Source organism: Sceloporus occidentalis, unplaced genomic scaffold, assembly GCF_023333645.1.
Source record: "Sceloporus occidentalis isolate IW3139 unplaced genomic scaffold, rSceOcc1.0.p SCAF_2, whole genome shotgun sequence".
Lineage (NCBI taxonomy): Eukaryota > Metazoa > Chordata > Lepidosauria > Squamata > Phrynosomatidae > Sceloporus > Sceloporus occidentalis.
In genome coordinates this window covers 122,115,990-122,137,003 of record NW_028316982.1, presented here as the reverse complement: position 1 = coordinate 122,137,003, position 21,014 = coordinate 122,115,990, and the positions used below count along the sequence as shown (strand labels likewise).

General features: G+C 44.3%; 1 protein-coding gene across 25 annotated transcripts in view; it reads right to left on the bottom strand.

Moving 5' to 3' along the window:
* CAMK2G (calcium/calmodulin dependent protein kinase II gamma) overlaps positions 1 to 20,531 on the bottom strand; it is a 181,362-nt gene extending 160,831 nt beyond the window's left edge. For all 25 annotated transcript variants that reach the window (XM_089510762.1, XM_089510769.1, XM_089510768.1 and 22 more), the window contains exons 1-2: positions 20,387 to 20,531; positions 17,004 to 17,098 (exon numbers count right to left, since the gene is read on the bottom strand). In XM_089510762.1, the coding sequence (XP_089366888.1) occupies positions 17,004 to 17,098; positions 20,387 to 20,451 (160 nt within the window). In that variant the 5' untranslated portion in view covers positions 20,452 to 20,531. The remainder of the gene's footprint in view (positions 1 to 17,003; positions 17,099 to 20,386) is intronic.
* Positions 20,532 to 21,014: the final 483 nt, after the last annotated feature.

Below are 21,014 nucleotides of genomic sequence, written 5' to 3'. Positions count from 1 at the left end.
ATTGCCCATCCCTCAAGGATGTATTTATAATCCGGTGCAACAATGAAGTTACCACCGGTCCCCCCTGAGCCGCTAGCCATGAGGGACAGGGATCGAGAGAGCAGGTTGTCTTCCGAACACTTCTAAGGATCTTGTCCACATAATCGGTACTAACGGACTCAAACTGATCCAGTTTAATAGAGTCCACGGAGGCTCTGGATACCTCTACTCCAGGTTCTGCCCTAATGCCGGCGTTAAGACCTTCGCTTATCCGAGAGGTATTATCCGCGAAGAAGTTATTAAATTGGTCACAGCAGGCCTTGGAAGGTTCAAGGATCTGGTTCGGGGCAGGAGGGAGCTGAGTTAGCTCCCTGACCACCCTGAACAATTCTGCTGGACGCGACTCCGCGGACGCGACACGAGCACCATAGAACGAATTCTTAGCTGCTCGTTTCGCCTCTCCATAGTCCTCCAAAAGGCGGTCTAGGAGAGCCTTGTCGGCTAAGCGTAGGTGTTTCCGCCAGCGATGCTCTAGCCGTCGCAGGACCCACTTCTGGCATTGCACAGGAGCAGAGACAGGGTTTGTGGCACGGTTGGAATGACCCTCAGGCCCTTTTGGTTAGGAGGGGGACAGGAAGGAGAGATAGATATTAAGCATAGATCTCGCCTTCCTCTGTAACGTAAGTCCGCACTCCTACCGCCGTATCTCCCCCTGCCCCGCACCACCTCAATAGGAGCTCTGCTCATGCAAGAATTACCCTCTGCCTCCCCAGCCAAAGCATTCCCCACATCCATATCCTCCCCCTCCCCCTGCCGAGCAGCAATAAGGACAGAGATATGACACTGCAGTCATTCTCTGTTTAAGTGCTGGCGTGGACACGTTCCTCTTGCTCTTGCGCTGCTGCTGTGAAAATGCGCAGCTGCACAGTTGCGGAGCTGCGAAAGTCCCGAGTTCAGTCCATGGGCAGCCTCCCCGGGCCAGTGCGCAGCTGCGCACCTCCAACAACCCGGGAAGAGCCGCCCAGCAACAACGCAGCTCTCAGCAGAGTCCGGTGGCAAGGGGAGGCGTGAGGTGGAATCTCTTTCCTGGAGCTTGCATCCATTGTTCCAGGTCTTGTTCTCTGGAGCAGCAGAAAACAAGCTTGCTCCCTCTTCAATATGACATCCCTTCAAATATTTAAACACGGCTATCATATCACCTCTTAACCTTCTTTTCTCCAGACTAAACATCCCCAGCTCTCTAAGTTGTTCCTCATGAGGCATGATTTCCATACCCTTCACCATTTTAGTCTCTCTCCTTTGGATACGCTCCAGTTTCTCAATGTCCTTTTTGAATTGTGGTGCCCAGAACTGGACACAGTATTCCAGGTGGGGCTTATCCAAAGCAGAATTTAGTGGCATGATTACTTCTCTTGATCTAGACACTACACTTTTATTCATGCAGCCTAAAATTGCATTGGCCTTTTTAGCTGCTGCATCGCACTGTTGACTCATGTTCAATTTGTGGTCTACTTGGACTCCTATATCCCTTTCACATGTAGTCTCGTTCAGCCAGGTGTCCCCCATCCTATATCTGTGCATTTTATTTTTCCGCCCTAAGTGCAGGACCTTACATTTCTCCGTGTTGAATTTCATTTTTTTAGCTTTGGCCCTGCTTTCCAGTCTATTCAGGTCATTTTGAATTTTGATCCTTTCCTCTGGAGTATTAGCTATTCCTCCTAATTTGATGTCATCTACAAATATAATGAGTATGCCCCCAATTCTGTCATCCAAATCATTAATAAAGATGTTGAATAGCACTGGGCCCAGGACAGAGCCCTATGGGACCCCACTGGTCACTTCTCTACAGGATGAAAAGGTGCCATTGTTGAGCACTCTTTGGGTTCGGCTGGTCAACCAATTACAGATCCATGTAACAGTTACTTTGTCTAGTCCACATTTTACAAGCTTGCTTGCAAGAATGTCATGGGAAACCTAGTCAAAGGCCTTACTGAAATCAAGATATACTGTATCCACACATTCCCTTCATCTACCAAACTGGTAATTTTATCAAAGAAAGAGATCAGATTTGTCTGGCATAACTTTTTGTGATTATGGAATTGCCATCTAGATGTTCACAGACTCTGTTTAATGATCTGCTCCAGAATCTTTCCTGTTATTGATGTCAGACTAACTGGATGATAATTGTTGGGATCCTCTTTTTTCCCTTTTTGAAGATGGGGACAACGTTTGCCCTCCTCCAGTCTGCTGGGATTTCTCCTGTTCTCCAAGAGTTTTCAAAGATTATTGCCAATGGGTCCGATATTACGTTCACCAGTTCTTTTAATACCCTTGGATGTAGTTCATCTGGTCCTGGAGACTTAAATTCATTTAGATTAACAAGATATTCCTGTACTATCTCTTTACTTATTCTCTGCTGAAATTCCCCAATTCTGTCCTCTGCTCCATTTTCCTCAGGTTGAGCACCCTTTGCCTTTTCTGAGAAGACTGAGGCAAAGAAGGTGTTGAGTAATTCTGCCTTTTCTCTGTCTCCTGTTAGCATTTTGCCCTCTTCTCCACATAGTGGCCCTACCGTTTCTTTCTTCTTACTTTTGCTGCAGACATATAAAAAAAGCCCTTTTTATTGTTTTTAACCTCTCTAGCAAGCCTGCGTTAATTCTGCGCTTTAGCTTTTCTGACTTTACCTTTACACATGTCTGCTATTTCTTTGAATTCCTTTTTTGCCATTTCCCCCTTTTTTCATTTCTTATACATTTTCCATTTAAAACTTAGCTCAGTTGAAAGTTCCTTATTCATCCATCCTGGTTTCTAGACACACCTCCCATTTTTCTTTCTCACTGGAACTGTTTGAAATTGTGCCTTCAGTATCTCCCTTTTGAGAAACTTCCATCCGTTCTGTACTCCCTTCTCTTTTAGTTTTTAGATTGTAAGCCTAAGGGCAGGGAACCATCTATTCCCCTCCCTTGTAAGCTGCCCGGATTCCCAGTGATTGGGCAGCATATAAATAAATCCTGTTGTTATTATTATTATTAGTATTCCTGACCATGGGATCACCCCCAGTATTTCTCTAAGTTTACTGAAATCAGCTTTCCTAAAGTCTAGAATGCATGTCTGATTATGTCTGGCTTCTCCTTTCCACTGTATAACAAACTCCAGGAGAACATGATCAGTTCCACCTAAGGATCCCACCACTTGCACCCCATTAACCAAGTCATCCTTGTTGGTTAGTATCAGGTCTAAAATAGTTGACCCCCTTGTTGCCTCTTCCCCCTTTTGGAAAATGAAATTGTCTTCGAGGCAAGTGAGGAATTTGCTAGACCTTGAGGATTTGGCTGCGTCTGAATTCCAGCAAATATCAGGATAGTTGAAGTCACCCATCACTACTACATCTCTCCTTTCTCAGTGTGTAGTCATCTGTTGTAGAAAGGCATCATCCAATTTCTCCATCTGACTTGGGGGTCTGTAGTAGACTCCCACCATAACGTCCTTGTTGTTTCCCTCCCCTTTAATTTTTATCCAGATGCTCTCCACCTGGCTGCCAGTAGTGATGTCCTGGATCTCTTCACTGGTGTAAATATCTTGGACATATAGTGCTATTCCTCCTCCTTTCCTGTTTTGCCTATTTCTCTTAAAAAGGTTATACCCCTCTATTTCTACATTTCAGTTCTGAGAGTCATCCCACCAGGTTTCAGTGATGCCTATTATATCATATTTGCTTTGTTGTACTAGGAGTTTGAGTTCATCTTGCTTATTTCCCATGCTCTGTGCATTAGTGTAGAGACATCGCAAACCATGGGTCCCCTTTATTTGCTGCCTGTGCAAGTTTTTTTGTCTCCCCCCTGTTGGGTCCTTGCACTATTTGTCTTGTTTCTTCTATGTCAGTTTGACTATTTTCTCCAGCCCTTTTGTCTTCCTTGATATTGTCTCCCTCCCCCATGAAATTCAGTTTAAAGCCCACCTGATCAAATTCTTGAGACTGTTGGCAAAAACATTTCTTCCAACTGGCGTGAGATGCAACCCATCAGTTGCAAGAAGTCCCTCCTCATGGAACCGCAGCCCATGTTCAAAGAATCCAAATAGTTCTCGGCGGCACCATCTGCTATTTTCCTCTCCCTTCCTGGACTGTGCCCTTCGACTGGCAGAAGAGATGAGATGACAGCTTGTGCATCCATTTCTTTCAGCTTCCTACCAAAAGCTTCGTAATCCCTTCTGATGTTCTGAAGGCTGTGTCTTGCAGTATCATTAGTTCCCACATGGACCAAAAGGAAGGGGCATTAGTCAGTAGGCTTGACCAGTCTTGTCAGCCTCTCTGTCACATCCCGGAGACAACATACCTCTCAAGATATCTTGTCAGACCTACAAATCACTGCTTCTGTATCCCTCAACAAGGAGTCCCCAGCTACGACCACACGCCTCCTCTGAGGCTTAGCAGCGACTGTTCCCTCTGGTATATCTCTCAAGCTCCCCTGCTCTGTCTCTGAAGTTTGTCCATGCTGCTCTTCCTTGTCCTCCTTGATAAGGGAAAGAGCTTCAAATCGATTCTCTAGCTGCAAGCTCCCAGAACAATCCCCTCTTGGCCTACTTCTCTGTGTGACATTCCTCCAGCTGTCTGCCTCCTGTGTATGTGATGTGACCTCCTCCGCCTCAGCAACTTCCTCTGTGTGGTACTCGTTCAAGACAGAATTTACACATTTGGGAAGAGAAAACTGACATGAATGTTGTTGTTTAGTTTAGACCAGACTCTCCTAATGTAGTGCTTCCCAGTTGTGGACTATAACACCTGTTGAGCATGGTCATTGGCCATGCTGACTCTGGATGATGGAAGGTGTCCTCCCAGTGGCTTAAGGAAGACTTTTTTTAGACCTGGAGTTAAATTTTTAGGTAGTGGGTTCTGTGCCTCTCTGTGCAGTAGTTTCCTCGCCAGCTAATATTACATGTTGGCACTTCCAGATTCTGTTGCTTCTGGAGCACTGTCTGTGCCTGGAATGAATATCTTTCTGGGCTTGTGACATTTCCTTTGAGATTTTGATTGTACCTTGATCTACAGTAGAGGAAGCAGGTGAGAAGCAAACCTTGAGTCAGAACCTTGCCTTGTCCTACAAGCTAGCAGCTGGGACATTCCTATAAAGTTATATTCTGTCATGGCCAGCCAAGAGCAGGTCTCGGAGGATGAGGAGGAGGATGTGGTTCCTCCAGTGCAAGAGGTAATTGAGGTTACACCAGGTGCTAATCCTGCTCCAGTGCAAGAGGTAATTGAGGCTACACCAGGTGCTAATCCTGCTCCAGTGCGAGAGGTAATTGAGGCGACACCAGGTGTTAATCCTGCTCTGCCAGAAGCCAGTCCTGATCTCCCAGCCCCAGAGGAGGAGGCTCAGCCAGGTCCTAGTGCTGGTGTGATGCCTCTGGTGGTACAGCAGCCTAGTGGTGACTCTGGGGAGGAACCAGGCTTGGAGGTTCCCTCCTTTAGGCAGTGCAGGGCTGAAAGTGCTGGCAGATGCAGGTCCAGGAGGATTGCTGAGAGACAATTGGCAAACAAGCCTCAGCTGGCACCAAGGAGGTAATCTCCTACTTAACCACCTGTTTGATGCTAACTCGGTGCTAGAGTTTATTGCATGATCCTTTGGTGTGATTGCTGCCTGCACTGGCTCCCTGTATCTTGATTCCTTGTTGCCTTGACTCTTGACTTTGGAATGGACTGGACTATTGCTACCCTCTGGCTGACCTGACCATGGACTGGACTGACTATCGTGGTCCCTGTTATCCTGACTTTGGCTTTGGCTTTCGGTTTGCTCTTTCTCTCACTCCCTGCAAGGTTTGTGGACTATTTCCAGGTCCATAGCTAATTACCTTGTTCAGCCATCCTTATTGGCATATGTTGGTGTGTGCAGTCCAGGACATATTCCCAGTAGAAAGATACAGGGGGTGGTCACAAGACCAGCATAAGCAAAAGTTCTCTCTGTCACTTCTCAGTCAGCTGCTTGATTGCTGCTCCCAAGGTGACCGGGTGCAAAGGGAGCAATGACTGAGGTTGTTTTGATTTTGCAGTAGAACAGTAGACCTAATATGAAGAAATACCGAATGTACTTGACTGTAAGTTGACCTTGTGTATAAGTCAAGGTCAACCTTTGGGGTCAAAAATGTGGATTTTTATATGACCTGTGGATATGTCGAGGGTCGGATTTAAGGGAGCAGCCCAGATGAGGAGAGGTTCCAGGGCAATTGCTCGCCCTTCCTAGCCTGTCCCCAGCTGGGCTTTCCCCCGCGGAGGAAGCTCAGCTGGGGGGAGGCTGGGAGGCATTTGTTTGCTTTTCCCAGTGTTTCCCCAACTGGGCTCCCCCCTGCGAAGGCAGCCCAGCTGGGGAGAGGTTTGGTCAAAGGACCTATTGCCCCGTGTTAAGTCTACCCAGGATTTTGGAGGCAATTTCAAGGCAAAAATTTCTCAACTTATAGTTGAGTATATATGGTAGGCATTGGCAAGATACTAGGGTTGTATTCTAAGAGAAAAGGGGATGGTAGCCCAAGAAAATTTTGGGACCACTGACTTAGGTCTGAAGCACACAGGCCAAAAGATGTAACTTCTGGCTGCTTTGGGGGTATGGCGTTGAGATGACATACATCCTCAAAGCGGCCAGAAGCCACTCTGCAATCTGGTCCTTTCGACCAGATCAAAAAGCAGCCAATTAAATCCAACTCCTGGTGGCAGCCTGCTCTGCAAGTTCTGTTTTGTCTTTGAGGGTGACAGTGGTGGAACGGCTTTTCCTAGCCCTGCTGCCTGGGGATCCTCTGGGTAGAAACACTGTATGATGGGTTTTCTTCTACTTTACACACTCTCTGATATCATGAACACCTCCCTATCTGACTGGTTTTCATTTTGGCCTCTTATTGCAGTAAGTGAAGGGCTCAGGCTTAATGATACTGATTCCCTAGGCCACCTGGTGAACTCACGAAGGCAAGATTTGAATTAGAAACTTACGTTCAATCCACACTGCAGAAATAATCCAGTTTGATACCACTTTAATTGCCTTGGCTCAATGCTAGGGAATTCTGAGAACAGTAGTTTTGTGAGACATTTAGCTTTCTCTATTAGAGAGCTCTGGCGCTACAACAAACTTCAGTTCCCAGAATCCCCTAGCATTGAGCCAGGGCAGTTAAAGTGGTGTAAATCCAGACTATTTCTGCAGTGTGGATGCAGCCTCACTCATTAAATTTACGGCCTTTACCACTATGCAGCAGGTGGTTTGGAGGAGCAGGGGGAATGCTTATTAAATGTTAGGAGCCCACCCTCACTGAACAAAATGTAAGAACAAAAGCAATTTCGCATGATGCTTTCCCACAGTTTCTGTGTGGGTGATAGCCTTTTCTTTACACTTCCAGAAATCAAATTGCATTGAACATAGTTCTACAGACATTTCCAAGATGAATCTATTATAAGACTCAGAACCCGCTAAGTGCCTCCCGCCCCAGTCAGTCTACAAATATATAGCATATTCTTCAGGCGAGACATATAGAGAAGATAGATAAAAACTCTTTCCTCTGCTATCACCTTTCTACTTTGCTTGCATGCAAACACACATTTTGGCCAAACAACTCCATGCCCTGCTTTAATCATCAGACACTCCTCCAAATGAATGTGGTATCCCTGCCCTCCACTAAGTCTGAAACTAGGTGGTTTGCCAAACAATTTGTTCCACATAAACATTTTGCTAGGTGCTTAACAGCAGGATGTGAATACCTCAATATTCCTTCCTACCTAATTCAATATTTGTTTTATTATTCCATAAAGAGACAAAGTTTTAACAGACTACAAGCTGTCAGTTATGCCCTTTTAAAATATCAGTGCTTTATTTGCTCTCAGGGTTTGGGTTACAATTACTGGTGGAAACGCTACCACTGACTGCCTAAATGACATCTAATATTGAGCACAACTGCTAGCCCAATGACTTCTGATATTTAGTAATATTGTTAACATATTAAACCAGGGCTAATTAAGAGACCATCGACAGTCTCTGTTCCAAGACTGGTTCGATTCTCTTAGTGCCATTTCCCTTTCATAGAGTTTAGCAACACATTTTACCATCAGGCATTTCTTGACAACATAAGGACCTAAATCAAACTGCTAGTCCATTGAGTCAATGGAATTAACTGTACATAAACATTGCCTTACTCTTCAGCATTTGATTCAATAGGTCTACTGTAATTAGGATTAGCAATTGGATTTAGGCCATGGTATCCAAGTGTTCACATATTACAGAGATCAACAACCCTTTCCCTCCACCAAGTAAGAACCAAGGCAGAACTGTAAGAATCCCTGGTGTCACCACAGCATAATACTGTCTTGCAATTGTATCTGAGGCTTTACCAACTGCCATTCAGCACATATCCATGTGGCAAAGGACTCTGTTTCCCCCTTGTACCTTCATCTCCATCTTCCCAGCCCAGAAGATCTGGTAGTTCTTAAAGGCTACAGGAGGGAAAAGGAACCACAGTTCTAGAAAAAGCATGCAATCCACAATAGAAGTGCATGCCTCCCTTAAGAAGCACTTAAGGCAGAGCAAAGGGAGAGTTACATGCCTTGGCTGACATAGGCCCGTTACAGACAGGCTAAAAAGTATGCGTGGAGCGCGTACTAGGGTTAAAACGAGTCGGTACTTCCACACCGCCCTAACCCTAGTGCGCGCTCTGCGCACACAAAATGGTGGCAGCCATTCTGCACGGCCGCCGCCATCGATACATGACGACTGTGGGGCCTCCAAATGAGGCGGCGCGGTTGTGACGTATTGGGGTCACAGCAGGGCGCCTAGGGCGCCCTTTCCACGACCCCGGAAGGAGCTCCGTTTCAGAGCTCCTTCCTGGTTTGGTCCGCTGGGCGCAGTCTTCAGACGGCTGCGCCCAGCGGACCAAAGGAGAAAGGGGCCAAACGGCCCCTTTCTCCTTCTCCCTTGAAGCCCCAAGGACACCCCTTTCCAGGCTGCGGGGAAGGGGCCTTTTGCCGCTTCTCCGCAGCCCGGAAAGCGGCGGATCGGGGCCTCAGCGGCTGCCGCTCTGGATGCTGAGGCCCCAATCCGGTGGGGAAAGGTGCGCCTACAGGCCGCCCCAAAGGGGCAGTCTGTAACGCGCCATAGGCACAACAGTACAGCCACCTCCACCACTACTTCTCCAGAACTCCCTGTTCATGCAAAACTGGCTGAAAAGAGGAAGAATAAAAGAATCATTTACCTCTTCACAACTATTCAGGGGGACACAATATTACTGCAATCCACAAACCTAATGAATGCAACATACCCATAGAAGGAGCAACTTCCCAAATAGCAAAACCCACCAAGGATAGGGCAAGTGATTGCAAACAAAACAAACAGGGCAATGCAATGTAAAGGCTAGAAGCTGGAATTCGCCAATAAAAACAACTCCTGGTGGGGAGTGGGAGACTGGAGTTACACACACCCTTAATATTCCACAAAAAATGAAAGCCACTCCTAGCCATTATTATCTCAGTCCTCCCCACCCCAAAACTTGGACTTAAGAGATAGTTTTTATTTTAACGTGTGTGTGTGTGTGTGTAAAAAACGGAATGGCAACATTCTCAGTGAAAGTCAGCGCATTTTTCATTGAAAGCAGAAGTGGAAAGCAAGATTCATTTTCAAATGTAGGTGTCAATAAGGACTCATGAGAGATCATGCTGCTACCTCCCAGGAAGCAACTCTGCTTTATAAAATGTTTGAGAACCGCTGTCCTTAATTCTACTCATTTTAGATTTCTGACAATATTTTAAGAAAGAAGTTACAACCACACCAGACCTAAGAAACTTTGGCTATGGGCATCACATTGACAACAGTAAGCAGTATGGTAAACAGAAGACGGATAACAACACACACTTTAAAAGGAGCTGAATGGCCTGTCATTGTCTACAAAGTTATACTAACAACAAAAGACATTCCATCACATTAAGCATAGATTCTGCTCTCAAGTCACCCATTGGTTTTAATCTTGAAATCCACAGTTCCAAATCTATGTCAATATTTGGCAGTATGAAATTCTGGGCTGCTGCAAACTGTATAGTATCAGCTTTGTACATGCTGAGAACCCTTATATAAGAGGCAGACACAGGATTAGAGTGCAGGAAGCAGAGCTGTGAGTATGGGCCCAGCACAAAGTAACAAGCAACCAAGGCAATCTTCCATTCAAAACTCCCGACCCACTGTTACGAAATCACACCATATGACAGTTCTTCACGCCTGCTTTTGCTGACCTCAAGCCAGACACAATTTGGACCAAATGCAAAATTACCACAGTCACAACAGTGACAAAGCAAGCAATTGCTTCCCTCTTTGATGTCCCTGTGGCCTCAAAAAAATTGTCATTTAAAATAGCATTGTATCTTCTGAAGCACATACTAAGGCAGTAGTCGACAATTGTGGCGTTCACATGCTGTAGGACTGCAATTGGCATAATCACTCACCACTGGTGATGCTGACCAAAGTTGGTGGGAATTATAAGCCAAAAACACCTGGAGGACCACAACTGCTCCCCCGCCATGCAAATGGATGTAAGCGGGTGATCCACTCTGAACTGTTAACAATTTATAATTAGGGTACTGATATACGATGGAAGGGCACAAGCATGTACTGTAGAACATGGAGCTAAAATATGATGCAGTAAACAGCAGATACATTAGCAGATATGTCAAGGAAGTAATAGCCAACAAGCTAAATTTATGACTTAGAAGGAATGCTGAACTACTCCCTCTCTGGCAGAAAGGTGGCATATAAATGAAATAAATAAATAGTGAACTACTGTTGTTTTGTCAGAAACTATTCTCATTCATAGGGGAAATGATTTGGGGCCTCCCTTTTGTAATCTGGTCATCTTATCAAGTGTCACTTTTGCTGCAATACCCTCTGAACCTAATAGTTAAGTCTTAGTCTTGATTTGCATGACTGCCCTGCAGCACCACAGAAACTAAACACCTCTTAGGTCACGGAGAGCTATATCTGATCCTACACACTCTGCCAGATTCCATTCATTTCCAGCAGAGGTTCCTTAGACACAAAGTTTCAAGGAGTCTCTCATTACCCTTCTCATCTTTTATTATCCTTCTTTATTCTCCTCCATTTTATAACCAATTGCTGTAAACTTTGTGTCCCATGCACTTATTTTGAAAAATGTAAAACTTAATTAACTCACCGTCACAAGAATGTTCCTTTGTCATTGATGCCGTCTGTCAAAGCCATTCTATTCTGGCTGAGTTTTCTCCTTTGCTTTTTTTTCTCATTTCAAACTCATTGGTTTGCCCTCTGCTTAGTTGGCAATTGCTGGTGTCCTGCATTTTGCTGCAGCTCAACAGCTGTTTGGGTACTTAAAATCTTATGTGAGCACGTTATCTGACGATTTGGAAGCCATGACAAGTGAGTGACAGATATTTATTTTCCTGAAGCACTGAAGTTTTTACACTGCTACCCTAGCATGTGCATTCCCTTTTAATGGATTTTAACCATTTACTTCCCAGTCAATGTGGAAATTCACATTGGAAGAGATTTGCAGATCAAACTTCTAGCACACAATAAAAGGTAAAAGCAAGCCTATTTATTTATTCATTGCATATCTTAACTACCTCTCAGGATTCTATTCTTACCATATGATGGGACCTAAGCCTAACATGTCACCTATTTGTAAGGTGAGGGAAGAAAGCGGGGAATGCAACAGAGGCATGAAATTTAGCAGTCGGAGCTAGTCCATGGACTTTTGCTCTAATAGACAAATGAAAATGTTAGAGTGTCATAGAATCATAGAGTTGGAAGGGAGAAAATGGGCCATCCAGTCTAACCCCCTTCTCAATGCAGGATCCCTAGGAGGTAATTATGCAGCCAATTTGTGAAGGACGTTCCAAGAAGGAGACCCCACCACCTTTCTAGGCAATCCATTTCCAAACTTTTCTTACCATCAAGAACCTCCTTCTAATGTTCAATCAAAGCCTACCCTCCTGTGACTTCAAACCACTGGACCTGGTCCTACCCTCGGTGGCAGGGTGCCCCCTCCTTTCTGTGACAGCCCTTGAAGTATTCAAAGGATGAAATCATGTCACCCTGCACTCTTCACTTCACCAAGCTCAACATGCCCACCTCCTTCAACCTTTCCTCACATTTTGTTCTCCATACTTCTTACAATCTTTGTTGTCCTGCTCTGAACCTGCTCCAACTTGTCTATATCCTTCTCAGAATGAGACACCCAGACTCATAACAGTACTCCAGATGAGGCCTGACAGCACAGAACATAGTGGGACTATTACTACCTTCCACTTGGAAACTATTCATCTATTAATGCAGGCCAGAGTAACATTTGCCTTCTTTGCTACAGCATCACACTGCTGGCTCGTGTTCAACTTATGCTTCTATTAATGCAGGCTAAAGTAACACTCACCTCTTTTCTTCCCACTTGCTACAGCATCACTTTTCTGAGTCATGTTCAATTTATGATCAACAATAATTCCAAAGCCCTTTTTGCATATAGTACTGTTCAACCAAGTACGCCTGTGCATTTGGCTTCTGTGGCCTAAATGTAGAATTTTGCATTTATTGAATTTCATTTTATTTGTTTCTGCCAAATTTTCTAGTTTATCAAGATCCCTTTCCAGGTAATCCTGAGTTGAGTGGAATACAATTTTCTTATTTTTATTTTCTTTGAATACATAATTTTTTATTTCCTCCCCTTTGAAATGGTGTTAATACTCTGTGTTGCCAAGACTCTTGGTCTTGTTACTAGAAATGCATAAGATTTCACTCTGCCAAACTACTGAACTGCTTTTGTGTGCCTCTTCCAAAGGCTATGGCACTCCAGGCCGTCAATATTCCTAAAGAGACTTACAAAAATAAAGAAGGCTCCAATGAACTTTGGCACCATCAAGAATTTCCCAGTTTGCCTGTATAGTGGGAACAGCCCTAAGAGCAGCCAAGAGTATTCCAGCTATATATCAGAGACATTTACTCGAAAGATGCTTCCACAACCCTATCAACCCTGCAGTTCTCCCCATTTCCACAGCTCCTTAGAAGCCCTAGAAATTGCAAAACAAATTTATATGACAAGCTGGCATCATCTTTACCCATAATGTCCCCTATGCCACACACATTCTATCCTATTCAATTCAAGCCTCCTTTTCACTCCACCAGCTATGGAATAACGAAATCCTTTAATGCCAACCCTTGCTCTCCACTCTTTTCAGAGTTATCCTTGGCTCTACAGAGTTTCCCTTTTTAACTTCCATCACTGATTTCTTTGAAGACTCCATTAAAGTTAGACCATGCTGTTCCTCAAATTATCTCTCACTTATGTCACTGCTTTCTATTGCTGCCCTATGGCAAGGACATTATCTTCTTTTCTTTTCAGAATCAATCACCTAAAGCTGAGTTCATATACCAAGATATTCATTATTATTACAGGATCTTTTCACCACTTTTGGTACATCACTTACAGACATCTGCTATTCCTTCTCTGTTCTTACAAATCTCTAAATAAAACAATGACAGAGAAAGCTGAGAAAGAATAGAAACAGAGTATTTGTTTGGACACTGCGATGTTAAATTATCATCTTATAGATCTTTCAGAGTGCCACTGGAATAGGTTCAAAAACATTCCTAGTCTGCAATAAGAAAATGAGACAGAAAACAGGGGAATCAACCGCACACTACAGCAGCTCCTTCAATGCACACCTCCAGTCACTGTATTCTGATATGGCTTTATTTCCCATTGTCTATGTTCTGCAATGTTTCACCCCTGTAGTAAACATCTATAGTCAACAATCTTTGAATAACTCTTGCAAAGGTGTCCATTATCTTCACATTACTGACAGAGATTAAAGAGGAAAGTTACTAGTCTAGAGCCACCAAGTTTACAGTCAAGGTAAGATATGAACTGGAGACATTCCAGATTAGTTGCAGAAAACCTCAGAAAGTCAGTTTCAATTATTGAAGGATTCGAGGCTTCTACTGCTCAAAATTTAAAAACAAAACGAAACTAGAAAACCCATGCGCCTGTGGGGAAGCAGCACCACTACAACAGAGAAAGGACAACAATAAAAAGGAAAGAAACAGAGAGTAAAATGGATACATTTTACCAAAGGTATCTCAATTGCACAAACAGAAGATTGCATGCCTTCACCTTGTTACACTGAAACTTGAGGACAGGCAAATTCATCTCTTTTCATTTTACAGAATGATCATGTTACTGGTTTTGAAGTCAAGGCTGGCCATATATATATATATATATATATATTCTACCTTCCTCTGAAAACACACTCGGTACACACAACTAGTTAGAAAGAGCATGCCGAGCAATGGCTCTATATCATACATTTCTCATCATTCACAAAGTATAGTCGCATCAACTTGTCTACCTTATGAGGAATGAGCAGTAGATCTATGATGAATAGTGAAACATTATGGAGTACACCATTTATGAAGGTACGAGTATCATTTAACTCATTACATTTTCCACAACATAATTTTATACAAACTTTGTAGTGTCAGTGTTTGATAGTAACAGCTTGTATCTAACATATTGTTTTTAAAAGACTTCAGCACAAGAAAAGAAACTCATTTGCCTCCAATAGCCCTTCAAAAATTGTATGGTATGTACTCCTTCATGACATGGATGGAGGTCTCCATGTCAGCTATGTCACAATGTTGAACTTCATCCATACAATCAGACAAAAATGAAAAAATAAAAACATCATTTCACAATACAAGCAAGGACTAAGACTCCCATTCAGATACTATTCCACAGCAGACTATATAAATACATCCAGATACAATTATTGCAGCTTTAATTTTTGTTGTTGTTGGCAACCAAGAACCTTGCTTCCAACATTTCTATATGCGCAAAATTGTACTTAAACACAGCATCTAGATACTGAAAAGTAAACGAACACACAAGTCTAATTTGTATGTCTTAATTCAAGTCTCCAAGGACAGATGAACTACATCTAAGGGTGTTAAAAGAACTGGCAGAAGCAATCACAGAACCACTGGAAATAATCTTTGAGAATTCCTGGAGAACAGGAAAATTCGCAGTAGACTAAAGGAAGGCAGATGCTGTCCTCAACTTCAAAAAGGTGAAAAAATAGAGGACCCAAACAGTTACTATCCAGTAGCCTGACATCAAGCCAAGAAATATTCTGGAGCACATCATTAAACATACAGTCTGTAAGCACTTAGAAAGGAATGCCATGTTCACTAAAAGTCAACATGGGTTTCTCAAAAACAGTTCATGCCAGACTAATCTTATTTCTTTTTTTCTTTTGGAAAAAAATTTCCAGCTTCGTAGAGGAAGGGAATGCTGTAGATGCAGCATATCTTGATTTAAAAATTGCCTTCAACAAGGTGCCCAATAATATTCATGCAAAGAAGTTAGTAAAATGTGGGCTACATAATGCTACTGTTAGGTGGATTTGTAATTGGTTGGCTGACCAAACCCAAAGGGTGCTCATCAATGGTTCTTCTTCATCCTAGAGAGAAGTCACCAGTGGGGTGCCTAGTCCTGGGCCCAGTACTATTCAACATCTTTATAAACGACTTTGATGATGGAATAGGGGACGTGCTTATTGAACTTGTAGATGACACCAAATTAGGATAGAGAGCTAATACCCCCGAGGACAGGATCATAATACAAAATGAACTTAAGGGAGTAGAGGACTGGGCCAAAATGAACAAATTGCATTTCAACAGAAAGAAAAACTTGGGCAGAAAAAAGGAAATGCAAAGATATAGGATGTATGGCATCTGGCTTGATAACAGTACATGTGAATAGGGTCCTAGTAGACCACAAGCTGAACGTGAGTCAACAGTGTGCTGTCACAGCTAAAAAGGCCAATGCAATTTTATCCTGCATCAATAGGAATATAGCGTCTAGATACAGGGAAACAGCAGTATCACTCTATTCTACTTTTGTCAGACCCCACCTGGAATACTGTCCAGATCTGGGCAACAGAATTCAAGAGGGATATTGACAAGCTGGAACATGTCCTGAGGAGGGTGACCAAAATGATGAAAGGTCTGGAAACCATGCCCTATGAGATTGCTGGGCATGTTTAGCCTGGAGAACAGGAGGTTAAGGGGTGATATGAAACATTTAAATGTTTGAAGGGATGTCATACTGAAGAGGGAGCAAGTTTCTTTTCTGCTGCCCTAGAGTCAAGGACAATTAAACATTAGGAAGAGCTTCCTGACAGTAAGGCCTGTTACAGACAGCCAAAATAAAGCTGCTTCGAGTCACAGTGGAGGTATGGTGTTTCAATGATGCATGCATCCTAAGAATCCAGAAGTCGCACCAAAGCCACACTCCAGACTGGAGCATGGCTTTGGTGTGGCTTCTGGACTCTTAGGACGCATGCATCATTGAAACACCATACCTCCATTGTGACTCGAAGCAGCTTTATTTTGGCTGTCTGTAACAGGCCTAAGAGCTGTTTGACAGTGGAACATGCTGCCTTGGAGAGGAGTGCAGTCTTCTTCTTTGGATCTTTTTGGCTGGATAGCCATCTGTCAGGTATATTTTGTGTATTCCCACATGACAGGAGGTTGGATTGGATGGCCTTTGTGGTCTATTCCAACTCTATGATTTTATGATCTCCAGGGGCACTTCTAACTCAATCCCATATATGATTACTCAGAAGCATAACACACAGAGTTCATTCAAGTTATTTCCAAGATAAGGACATATATTGATTTTTTAGTAAATACTTTTAAAAAGGCAAAAAAACCAAGAAACCTAGCACCAAACCACTAGGAGGTACTATCAAGGAAAGTAGTGCAATACTCCAAAGGCTAATACCTAGGGTGTTTTTTTTAATCCAGAAAACTATTATTTTAACTTCGAAGCAGCACAGCAACAACAAAAACAAAACAACTTGAAGTACCGACACAGAGAAAATCACAGTTGTTGCTTGTCATATCATTTGAAATAAAGAACTTTAACATCAGCTCCTCATGGTGGCCCTGTAAGGGAAGCTGATCAAAAACCAGCATTCAGGCAGTTACCTCTGGCTGACAGCTTCTTGGTATTGATGATCTTTGCAGCATACTCTTGGGATGAGGATTTCTTCACACAGCGACGGACTACTGAAAAAGCTCCCCTGGAACAAAAAAGGAAAGGCTGAATCTGTGACACCAAGTTAAGAATGCAACTTAAATCAATAACTATATCCAAATTGAGAGTAAGGCAAGGGGGGTGGAATCTTATTTCACATGAAAGGATAACTAGGATAGATGTGTGTATTGACATGTTTTGGCTCTCTAAAAGGTGGAAAATTCATTTCTGTTATAAAACGAATAGTTCTTTTGTGCCCTAGACCTTGTTCCAAACTCACCGCAACACCCAGAACTAGCAGTAATGTCTGCAAAAGGGGAAGGGAAACTTTTATTTAATATGAAGACAAAGGTGACAGTCTGGTTTATGTTTACTTATCTTTTTTTGTCGGTATAGGTTTAGAAAGGTAATAGCAAAAAAGAGGAAAGAGAGGAATGGGTAAAATTGCTAGCAAAATTAACAAGAAAGGCAAAGGACCAGATACAAGACAAGAGCTCCCAAGGGTGAGAGTGAGGGTAATATAAGTGCATAAGAGGCATTCCAAATTACTGGTTATTAATCTGTTGCTTACTTTGTTTTTACTGTATACTAATTAATATTATTTTAGAGAGATTTTAATCATGTAATGTTGTTGTTTTAGATTGTGCGCCACTTGGCAGGTTTTTATTCTCTCCCCCCCCCCCCATTATATTTGACTCTTACTATGTAAACTTTACAACGCTCTATAAATAAATGTTAATAATAATTAAGTGCAACAAGGAAAAGCGTTAGAGTGGGCAAGAGGTCCCCTATACACCTAACGCACTAAATCCTATCTGGATCGTGAAGGTTCGTGCCTAAAGTGGGAAGCAAAAACGCCACAAGGATGACCAGGCCTGGGAAGGGAGAGAGAAAAAAATAAATCTCTTCCACCTTCCCATCTTTAAGTGAGACAAAAAGCAACTCCCAGGAAGAGCTGGGGAAGATGGGGATCACCCCTTGAGCTGAAGGAGCAGCTCAAAATATGAGGCTGGGGGGAGTGAGTGAGAGAGAGAGAGAGAGAGAGAGATGCAGCAGCAGCAGCAGCAGCAGCACCCACAGACTGGTGCAAGAAAGGAGGAGGAATCAAACGCAGCAGTACCTGGGATGCATGTGTTTAAGCCTCCCTCCCTCCCTTCCTTTCTGGATCTTGATGGACCTCTTTGGCAGAAGAGTGAGGGAAGAACCTAAGGAGATGCCTTGATCAAGAGAAGCATCAGCCAAGGGAACCTCCCTGGATGCTTGAGAAATGCAGCAATGTTGCAGTGCTGAATGGGGGAAGAGTGTTGTCAGGCTGCAGCCAGACAGAGAGGCAAGGAGGTATTCGTATTGGGATAACGCCCAGAAGGCTGAGAGCCCATGCAGACAGGCCAAAATAAAGCTGCTTCGGGTCACTTTGGAGGTATGCTGTTTAAATGCTGCATGCGTCCCTAAGAGGCCAAAAGCCGTGCCAAAGCCACGCTCCAGGTCTAAGGACCGGAACGCAGCTTTGGCGCAGCTTCTGGCCTCTTAAGATGTGTGTGTCATTTAAACAACATACCTCCAAAGTGACCCGAAGCAGCTTTATTTTGGCCTGTTTGTATGGGCCCTGAGTCCGCACTGCAGAGTTAATTCAGTTTGAGACCAATGTTGTCTCCACGCGGTGGCATTCTGGGAAGGGGAGTGTGTTTTGGCCCCAGAGCGGAGCTCTGCTCCGCTCTGGGGCCACAACACACTCCCCTTCCCAGAATGCCACCGCGTGGAGACAACATTGGTCTCAAACTGAATTAACTCTGCAGTGTGGACACAGCCCAAGAAAAGCAACCTTCCCAGACTATTCCCCCTTTGCAACATACTTTCTTCACAGCTCAGAGAAGGAAGCCTGTCGCTTTCCCTTTCCCCCAACAAGCCATCTCAGGTCCCAAGCCACACTGCAGAAATAATCCAATTTGAGACCGCATTAACTGCCCTGACTGAGTGCGAGGGGAATTGTGAAGACTGTAGTGTTTGTGAGACATTTAGCCTTCTCTCTCAGGTGCCACAACGTCCTACAATCCCCAGGATTCCCTAGCGGCGAGCCAGGGCAGCTAAAGCGGTCTCAAACTGGATTATTTCTCCAGTGTGGACCTAGGTTTAAGTGGCCGGACTTCTCTCCTCAGCCTCAAAGGAAGGCCCCTTGAAGGAAGCCAAGGCCCTGGAGGCAAGGCAAAGGAAGAGGAAGAGTTTGTTATAAAGCTTCCTTGAGTAGAAACAGAAGCAACTCCAGGGAAGGGAGCTGCAGGGAAAAGGTGGGGGGGGAGGGTGTGTCCTCAAAATGGAGGACATTCTAGAGGGGTGAGGTAAATGTAGGACATGAACCCCCCTCCCATAATAAACACTTCCTAGAAAGGTTTTGAAAGGCATGCTCAACTTGGGAGGACATTTTGGAATCTCCTCCTGGGCAGAAAAGAAGGTGGGAGGGTGTTAAAGGCAAGGGGGGGGGTGTCCGGGAAAAGGAGGACGGCCAATGGTCACCCTGAAGAAGAGGCAAAGGCAATAAACATTTATATATATATATATACACATACATATTTAAAAAGGCATGCTTTTTTTGGGGGGGGGGTCAAGCTCAACATGGGAAGACATTGAAGAATCCCTCCTGGGGAGAAGGATCGGAATGGAGGACGCGTCCGGGAAAAAGAGGACAGGCAGTGGTCACCCTGAAGAGGCGGCAAAGGCAATAAACACTCCTAGAAGGGCTTTTTTTAAAAGGCATGCTTTTTTTAGGGCGGTCAAGCTCAACATGGGCGAGAATCTGGGGATTGCTGCAGGGGAGGAGGGTCGGAATGGAGGACGCGTCCGGGAAAAGGAGGACGGGCAGTGGTGGAAGGAGGCAAACACTCCTAATGTATGTATGTATGTATATAAAATAAGGCATGCTTTTACACGGGAGGGCATTTAAGAATTGCTCCTAAAGAGGAGAGTGGAATGGAGGACGTGTCCGGGAAAAAGAGGACGGCCAGTGCTCACCCTGAAAAGGAGGAGGGAAGAAATAAACACCCCTAGAAATGTGTGTGTGTGTGTATATATATATATATATATATATATATATATGGCATGCTTTCTTCATGCTCAACAAGAGAGGCCATTTGGGGAATTGCTCCAGGGCAGGAGGTGGGGGAAATGGAGGACGCGTCCGGGAAATGGAGGACGCCCTGAGCAACCCGGGAAGGTGGGGTATAAGGGAGGCCAAAGAGAAGCCCCACCAAGAAGAACAACAGCAGCAGCAACTACAGCAGCAGCAGCAACACAGGCAAAGGAGGAGGAGGAAGAGGAGGAGGAGGAAGGTGCTGCGTACTTGCCGAGCTCCTCGTAGAGCTGGTACTCGTCGGTGAAGCGGGTGCAGGTTGCTGGGGTGGCCATGTTCCTGGGGCCAGGCAGGGCTGGCTCCCTCCTTCAGTGCTGCAGCAGCAGGAGAAGGGGCATGGGGCTGGGGCCACCCTGGGCAGCCTCTCCGTCTCTCCTGGAGCTGGAGCTCTCTGCCCAGCTGTGCTCCACTGCGCACAGCCACCCAGCAAAGAGGAGGAGGAGGAGGAGGAGGTGTCTGGAACCCAGCACCGCGAGATCTTCTCAGGGAGGGAGCCTCAGACACCGCCTCCTCCTTTTCTACTCCTCCTTTTCTACTCCTCCTCCTTGCCTCTTCACAGGCAAGAAAGGAGGAGTGGGATGGAGGAGGGTGCAAAGACATAACAGTACGTAAAGAGAGAGATCTTGGGACTGACTGAAAGAAAGAAATTGGCAGCAGGAGCTTTCCTAGACTACAGTCTACTTCCTCAGATGCAGTTGGATATAATAATAATAATAATAATAATAATAATAATGTAGAGAGAGATTTTGGAGCCCCTTTGAGAGTCACTGAAAGAAAGAAGGCAGCAGCAGATTTCCTACATTAAACTCTGCATCCTCAGATGCAGTTGGAAATAATG